This window comes from Marmota monax, unplaced genomic scaffold, assembly GCF_021218885.2.
Source record: "Marmota monax isolate L192 unplaced genomic scaffold, Marmota_monax_Labrador192_F-V1.1 WCK01_AAM20220418_F8-fsc00076, whole genome shotgun sequence".
Lineage (NCBI taxonomy): Eukaryota > Metazoa > Chordata > Mammalia > Rodentia > Sciuridae > Marmota > Marmota monax.
The window spans coordinates 4,475,597-4,484,087 of NW_026692843.1; the positions used below are offsets into that span (position 1 = coordinate 4,475,597).

The 8,491-nt window shown below is 54.8% G+C and overlaps 1 protein-coding gene across 2 annotated transcripts in view; it reads left to right on the plus strand.

Moving 5' to 3' along the window:
* Positions 1-7,834, plus strand: part of Dock1 (dedicator of cytokinesis 1) — a 446,698-nt gene extending 438,864 nt beyond the window's left edge. For both annotated transcript variants that reach the window (XM_046448858.2, XM_046448859.2), the window contains exons 50-52: positions 1,303-1,456; positions 3,331-3,482; positions 6,728-7,834. In XM_046448858.2, coding sequence (XP_046304814.1) covers positions 1,303-1,456; positions 3,331-3,482; positions 6,728-6,823 — 402 coding nt within the window. In that variant the 3' untranslated portion in view covers positions 6,824-7,834. The remainder of the gene's footprint in view (positions 1-1,302; positions 1,457-3,330; positions 3,483-6,727) is intronic.
* Positions 7,835-8,491: the final 657 nt, after the last annotated feature.

Here is an 8,491-nt window from a genome sequence, read left to right on the forward strand (position 1 = left end):
AAGCCTCCTTGCACTCCCTGACTCAGAATGTGCCCACTGTGGGATGGGCAGGGAGGAGTGGGAGGAGCTCGTGACAGTGTGCATGTCCACCCACTTGCTCAGGCCTCTCCCAGTTCCTCTAGCAGGGAGGCTGCCAGACTTGGCCTTCTTGCAGAGGATGGGTGACACCTGGGCATGGTCCCCATGGCCACAGGTGGTTCTAAAATGGATTGCTCATTACCAGATGGGCTACCCCCTTCCCAGGCCCAGCCCCCTCCCGCCAGCCTCCTTACCTCCAGACTGGCACTGGCCTTGATGGCTCTTCTGGGGCAGATATTGCAGCCTACCTGCTCTTGAGTGCCTGAACCAGCTCGGCCCACCCACCAGGCCCCTGGATCAGGCTGCAACAAGCCCAGAGCCCTATCTGCCCACCCTTCCTGGGGGACAGTCTCCACTCCTGCTGTTCGGCGGGGTTAATAACTTTTCTGATTACTCCTTCCATAGAGTATTTTGTAATTGCTCATGTTCCCTGAGGCCTAATGATCTGCGAACAGTTGTAAGAAATATATAAATTAAATTTACTGATGCAACAAACACAGGGAAGGGCTCAGGTGGGGAGAAGTCAAGTGCATCCAGAAGTCGGGAATGAGCAGGAAGGGGAGAGGAACAGAATTCCTGGTGGTGCAGCAGGAAAGAAACAAAGGAAGGGAAAGCAGAAAGTCCGCAGGAAGCTGCTGGGCTTGGTCCCTTCCTGACCCTTGGAGGCGCCCTGGGTGTCACTCGGCATCTGAGTGACTCACCATGCTGCACTGGGACATTCTGTTCCAGACGGCTGTGCAGTGCAGAGGGACAATAGATGAGCGTGAGTGTTGTGGGGTGGGCTGCGGAACAAGGCTCTGTGGGGGGGGGGTGTGGGGGAGGGGTGGCTCAGGCAACAGAAGTCTGTTTTCCCCGGTTCTGAGGGCTGAAGTCCAAGATCAAGGTGCTATGGGGTTGCTTCCTTCTGTGGCTGTGAAGGAGAATTCGGTCCTCACCTTCCCCTAGTTCTGGTGGTTTGCCAGTATCCTTGGTGGTCCTTGGTGTAAAAACATCAGCCACCTCTGCTTAAGTCTTCCCATGACACTTTCCCTGTTTTATAAGGACCAGTCGTATTGCACTAGGGTCCACCTAAGGACATTGTCTACCTGGAGCAGTTCTAAAGACACTGTTTTCAGATACACGTTCTGGGCTCTGGGGGGCTAGGACTGCAGCGTAGGAATTTGGCGGGGAGACGACTCGGTCCATTGCAGGCCTAACTGTGCTTTTCCTGTTCCTCCAATGTAGATAAGTCCCCTGCGACCCCAGAGACCGAAGAGCCAGGTGATTAGCATCATTGGAAGTGAAAGGCGCTTCTCAGTGTCCCCCACGTCACCGTCGTCCCAGCAAACACCCCCTCCAGTCACACCAAGGGCCAAGCTCAGCTTCAGTGTTCAGTCCAGTAAGTGGAGTGTTGCCTGCTCTGGACACAGACTGCACGTTGCTCTGGGACCCCCCGATGGATGGCTCCACAGTGAGGACCCCTTCTCCAGACAGCAGATGGGATGGAGAGTGTGGGCTATGGAGGTCCCTGGGATGAGCACCTGACCCGTGGGATGTCCCTGGCATGGGCTGGGGATCTGGACCCCAACAGGTCAGGCCCAGCCCAGTCCTGAGGCATTCCAGGGTCCTGGGCCTTCCGCGTCTGGGAGGAATGTGGAGTGAAGAAGCTCTTCCAGGTGGGACGGAAGGCAGAGCAGCGGAACTTACTTTTTCTGGTTTGCACCAATTTCTATAGCTGCCACACAATTACCACAAAGGGGGTGGCTCACACTGACGGAACGTACTCTCACGTGGTTCTGGAGGCCACAGTCTGAAATCAAGGTGTTGGCAAGTTGCGTCCTGTGTGGGCTCTGGGGGAGGATCCGGTCCAGGACTGCTCCCCATCTGCCGGCTCTGGCAACCCCTGATGTTCCTAGGCTGTGGCCCAATACTCCAGTCTCTGCCTCCCTGCTCCCTGCCTCCCCTGCACCTTCTCCTCTCCTAAGGACACCAGTCACTGGATATAGGGTCCACATAAATCCAGGTCATGTCAAGATCCTTAACTGATTACACCTGCGAAAACTAGGTCCAAGTAAGGTCACACTCAGAGGTTCTGAATGGACTTTGTAGGTCCACATCTTGGAAAGATTCTGTCCAACCCACTACAAGTGGTAACCAGCTCTTCACCACTAAGCTCAGACCCACCAGAGAGGAGGAATCCTGACAGGGAGTAGCAGAGTGAGTGAGGGCCACAGCAAAACAGGGAGCCTGCTCCTTCCCGGGGCCACCAGGCAGGAGAGCACTTCCCTACAGGGGGGTTGTGAGGCAGAGAACAAGTGTCCTTTGTGCCTGATTTTCTTCCTGCTAAAAGGGGAGCAGCCTTGTCTCTGGAGACCGTCAGGTGCTGAGTGTCTTGTCTACATAAGCAGCTCAGTGAGCAAAGGGTGTCTGGGCATGGGATAGAGAAGGGCTCGGGGGCGTCTCCACAGCCTTATGCTATTACTACATGATCTTTTTTGAAAAAAATGGTTTTTATTAGAACAGGCACCATTACAGTGATTACAGAAGATAGTCTGGTGGTTCCCCAAAGGTTAAATGTAGCATTACCATATGACCCAGCAATGCTAGTACAAGGTCTACACCCCCAAAGAATTGAAAACCGGGGTCAAACAGGTATTTTTATGTGAGCATTTGTAGCAACATATTCACAGTAGTCAAAAAGTGGAACAACTCAAGTGTCCATCAGCTGATGAGCAGATGAATAAAAGGTGCTTTCCGGGAAGTATCTGTGCAATAGAACACTATTCAGCCATACGAGAGGCGTGGCGCTCCCACGCAGGCTGCCACGTAACAAACCTGGAAGACAGTGAGCGAGTGGAATGAGTCCTCATAATGGGGCCTCGGGACTCTGCTCGTGTGAGGTGTCTAGGATGGCAGGCCCGTGGGGGCAGAAAGCAGAGCAGAGGTGTCCAGGTGCTGGGAGCGGGAGGTGGTCACTGCCGACGGCCGCACCATACTGTCAGTGTGATCCACACCACTGAATTGTGCACTGAAAGATGGTCAAATCGGCAAATTTTATGACACGACTGTTCTTCCATGATCCAACCCACAGTCACCACTCCTGAGGACAGAGCCTCTTGGAAGCCTCCTTCCTTACCCCTCCCTGCCCTGTGCTCTGCTGGCACATGATCCTGCAGGAGAAGCTATTGCTGCCCAGAGACCCAGGAGCAGCCCCTGAGAGCCATCAGCTCATAAGGGTGTGTGTCTCGTTCTAATCAGATCCCGCTCTCCTAGGTCTGGAGCTGAACGGCATGACCGGGGTGGATGTGGCTGATGTCCCGCCCCCTCTGCCTCTCAAGGGCAGCATGGCAGACTATGGGAATCTGATGGAAAACCAGGACCTGTTGGGCTCGTCAACACCTCCGCCGCCTCCTCCACACCAGAGGGTAAGTGGGGGTCTGGGACCCAGGACTGGGTGACACCTCTCCTGGGATCTCCTTCCAGAGGGCAGCAGGTTTGCTTTGGGCTGGTGGGATAAATCATATGATGGACTCAGTTTGCTTTTGTCGACGTGTTGAGGACTGTGCCAAGACCCACGGTCCTGCGTCATGATCAGTATCTGCAGGGAACCGCACAGCCAGGGCTGCGCCCAGGAGGAAGAGGAGGAGGAGGAGGGACAGGCATCTGTCCGGGCCACCCCTCTGCAGAGGCAATGCTGGTGAAATCTTGATGGCGGAGCAGCTTTCCTACCGAGGGGTCTATGTGACTGGAGTTGCCATGTGGTCCCCAGGGGTGGCGCACACCCACTGTGCACCTGCCTGGCCCCAGAGGAGCTCTGTCCCTGCAGTTCTTCCTGGGACATCACCTTCACATTGGTGGCTCCTGGGCTGCTACAGGCCCTGGCTGCTCGGAGGATCTGCAGAGGGAGCCAGCTTGACTTCAGACTGGGCGCAGCTGCCCCTCACAGTGCCCCCAGCCTCAGCCCCCTCTGCACCTTGGCCTGGAGTGACCTGGCTGCCTCCAGACCAGCGCCCGGGACACTGTTTTGTCATCAGTCCTGTCTGCGGTGTTCCTGGGCCTGCCCCTAATGCCAATCTTGGTGAAAAGTCTCAAAAAGCCATCTGAGCCAGGGCCTCTGTGCCAATTGCTGGTTCTAGAAGCATCCTTCTAGGGCCACCACACTGCACTCTGAGCTGTCATGGCTGCTGTCATGTGTCCCTCACCCCCATACTCCCAGCCAGTCCCCCCCACCAGCTGCTCAGGGCATGGGCTCTGCAGCAGCCCACGGGGGGAGGAGGCCTGTGTGTGACTTACGCAGGAGCAGGAGAATGTCCACTGCCAGGCCCGTCCCCGGGCCGCGCTATTTGCAGTCTTATAAAATCAAATCAGCTCAGTCTGAAGAGTAAATATCCCTGTTCATGTTTGTGCAGTGGGTCGTATTTTTTGCTCTTCAGCCTCCATAAAGTAATTACAGGGCTGCAGAACTCCCACCGAGCGTTGAGGACACGGGGTGAAGTGGCCGCCGGAGGTGGGCTTTTCCCTTCACAGATGTCGTGAATTCTGCATGCCTTGTCCCGTTCTCTCTTTCCTTTCCTTTTTCTGTTTTCATGGGGACTCTTTCCCTGAGCACTGCTTGTCTTTCATCTTTCCTGTGCAAGAGCAGGAGAGAGGGCGTTGGCCAACAGTGTCTCTTTGATCATTCCTTTTGTATAAGAGAACTAAGTACGGGGGCATCCTCCTGGACATTGAAAGGACAGGGGACTCTCCTGAGTGCCATTCACATAGGCGTTGTCCCCACGAAGATGTCACAGTGGGGAACTGGCCCTGGAGGAGGGACCAGGTTACCCTGAAGGGGGCTTTCCGGGAGGCGGGAAGGGCTCGTTGCACTCTCTGTAAACCTGACCTTTCCTGGCACTTGTGACCACGTATGAGCACCAAAGGAGACAAGGTCCAGGGGAACCAGCCCAGCTTGGAGCGCTGTTTTCTTAATGGCTTGACAGATCACGTCTTTGTTTTAACCGAAAATTAAGAACGTCTCCTAGGTCCCTACTCTAGTAAACTCAAAGTTCTGAACTTGGAATCACTCCCAGGTCTGTTTTGGTCACAGATCATCTCAGGGGTAACATTTCACTGTCATAGTGTCTTGGGAACGTCTTTCTAAGGGTGCCCTGTGCAGTCGATCAAGTGGAGGACTGTGTGTGTGTGCGAGCTCTGGTCAGTCCACACAGGGCGAGGACTCAGGTTACTTGCCCGACTCTCTCTGCTCCTTGTTTCCTGTTAATGTACTTGAGTGCAAGAGCGTGTTAGGTGACAGGCTGGTGGCCCGGGTGCTGTAACTGGCCACTGCCCTTCCTGGGGTGCCACCTTGAGCTGATTCAGGAGGATGCTCATCGTCTGCCGTGGGGGTAATCACCACCTCCTGTCACTCTCTTTGGTGGCCTCAGGCTTTCAGGCAACTCTGCCTCTGGCTGCTGCTGCTTTAAGCTGCCATCTCTTTCACGATGGCGCTTAGGACCAGTCACCTGAGCTGTCACCCTGCTCGGTGGTGAGCAGCCCAACACTCACGTGGCCGCCAAGGGCATCTCTAGCGCAGTCTGTCTGGCCTGCTCACTCCCAAGGCCTCCCAGCGTGGCTTTCCCCTGTGAACACCCCGACCGGGTGGCCAGACTCCCGGGGGCATCACCTGTTCATCCCGACCTTGGAAAGACTGTGGGTCCGTAGTTCACGTTCCTTTCTAGGACGGCCATGTGTCACGGCTGCAGATCTGCTCGGCTCTGCTCAGCACAGGGCGCCCTTGCAGTTACTTGTATGTGAATCGGAGGAGCTTGGGCAGGGGGTGAGAGACGCCTGGGCCACCGCTCTGCTCTTGAGAAGGTCTTTTCTCACATTCTGCTAGACGCCAGCCCCGCTGTGAGCTGTGAAGACCGCTCTCACCCTGAAGTTGGGTGGGGTGCTCTGACACCTCGTCCAGCCCGCTCTGCCTAGGGTGTGCTCCTGCCCCCTGACCTGCTCATGTCTCCATTCATTCCTTCACTCCTCGCTCATTCACGCTGACCCAGCCCCACGGAGACTCACTGGTCAGGTGTCTGTGAGGGGCAAGAGGGTCCCAAGCACCATAGGGCAGAGCTGCCGTAGTCTGTCACACCACTGACGCTCCGTTAGGATGGGTGTTTTTCTGTCAGCTCTACAATCATGAGTTCAAGTTCTGTCTGCGAATCTGAGGCCATCTGTGGCCTGTGGGCCAGTCCAGCTGGCCACCTGGTTTTGTAAATAAAGTTTTGTGGCCCTTCCCTCACCTACGGCCCCTGGCTGCTTTCTGGCCTCAGCAAAGACCATGGAGCCCTTGGAGCTGGAGGTGTTGAGTTTCTGGCGCTTTCCAGGAGCAGCCTGTGACCCTGGCTCTCAGCCCAGGCAGGAGGGTGTTCCCTGGAGAGCATCACCGAGGACACAGAACACCCCGTCCATGCCAGCCAGCATGGTGGAGGTGCTGCTGCTCAGGCCCTGGAGGCTTGGTGAAAAGTGCTTGGCTTGGGTGTCGTGGTCCTGCCAGCCCTGAGCCAGGCAGGAGGGAGCCCCATCACGCAAGAGCCAGTGCAAGCCCCCACCAGGGCCACTGTGCCGTGAGCCCACGTGGAGAGGGGAGCTTTCTTTGGGAACATCAGTCATGTGACTTCTTCCTCCTGTTTTCTAGCATCTGCCGCCTCCGCTGCCCAGCAAAACCCCCCCGCCTCCCCCGCCCAAGACGACCCGCAAGCAGACGTCGGTGGACTCGGGGATTGTGCAGTGAGAGCCGCGAGGCGTCCGTCTGTCCTCCCCTCCTCGCCTCTGTCTGCTGTTTACCTCACCGGCCGGCCGTGTCTCCTCTTCACTGCCGTGGCTTTTCCTTCAAAGGAGTTGATGCTACCGTGCAGCCAGTGGCCCTTAGCGTCATAGTGGTGACGGGGACAGGACATCCACCGAGTGTATCACAGCTGGGCCCCGAGTGTGGCACCGTGGAGAGAGCGTCAGTCTGTCCAGGCGTCCTTTCTTTTTGTGCCAAATGACTTGGGTCAGCAGGAGCTCGGCTGATCCGAGGGTGGGAGACGGCACCCTGAGCAGGTGCGCGGCGCTGTGTAGAGGATCCTCGTCCTCTGCAGGCTCGCCCCGCTCTTGCTCGCAGGCTGTGTGGCCAGCCCCTCCTGGCTGCACTGTGTCACTGTGCCCTGGTTGACTCCACCTTCCACCTACGTTAGGCAACTCAGTTCGGCCTTTCCGGGGCAGTTCCTCATTCCTCTTGGTATAATTTAAAATAGGATATTTCTCAGCTACTGAACAGTTACTAATTTATGGGGCAGAAACGACATTAAGAATACTGGATCAAATATGAGTATAGCAAAATTGAATTTCCACTCTATTGTGAAAAAGAACGCGTATGCCACTAAAGACGGTCTCCATGGGATGGATTACTTGCATCCTGGTTCTGTACAGAAGTTTGTATATATGATGGTTCCTAGGACTTGTTTTAATTTTTGCGGTCCTTCTGTTGATTGTAATAGACATCTGCAAAGGATTCTCAGTACGTGTTTTTAATTCCTAACTTCTGGAAATAAAAAAACACACGCAAAAATTCAATTTTGTTTTTCAGAGCTCCAAAGTCCTGAAAATGTTGGTGGACGATGATTTTTTAAGGACTAACTTTGTATAACCTAATATTTTATTCTATCATCTATATTTTTTTATTCACCATGATCATGATACTCTTCTAGTAGGCTTCAAAGTTAATCATTGACAATGAAAAATAAAATGTTATTTAAAAAGACTCAGTGTCTGCTGATTTTGTCTTTATCCTTTAATCTAAAATACAAATGCTGCTGTCTCTGTTCTAGTATCTCAAAGATGAGCTCGTGTGTCTTGATCACCTCTGATTTGGGGCCCTCTAGAGAGCACCCGGGTCCCTCTGTGTCTGTGTGTCCTGGCCAACAGGAGCAGGCACTCGGAAGCCGTCCTCCCCTTCCTGGCCTCTGCCTCCACCCCTAGGCTCCTTCAATCCTCCTCTGCTGCTGCAGATCTGAGAGAGGGCTTTGTTCCCTGCGGGGTGCCATTTAACTTGGGAGGCCTGGGTATTTAGAGCTTTCTCTAGACCCTCAAGGCAGGATCGTAGGTGGCAGGAAACAAGGAGGACAAGGGCCCCACTGCCCCTCTTTCCAAACACAGGTAGTCCAGGAGAATGTGCTTCTGCGGACGCCTGTGAACATGCAAGTCTTTTCTTCATTAGTCCGAGCTCTCTATCCAAGACAGATGCCCGTCATCTGGTGTAGACACACTGCATATTATGCACCATCCTGAACAGTGACATTGGCACACCCACCTGGGACAGTGCGAGTCCAGCCCTGGCTGTGGGCCATTTTGGGGGGAGCCCTACAGGCATCACAGTGAAATGGCACCGCATGCCATTCTCCCTGTCCCCAACCCAGGA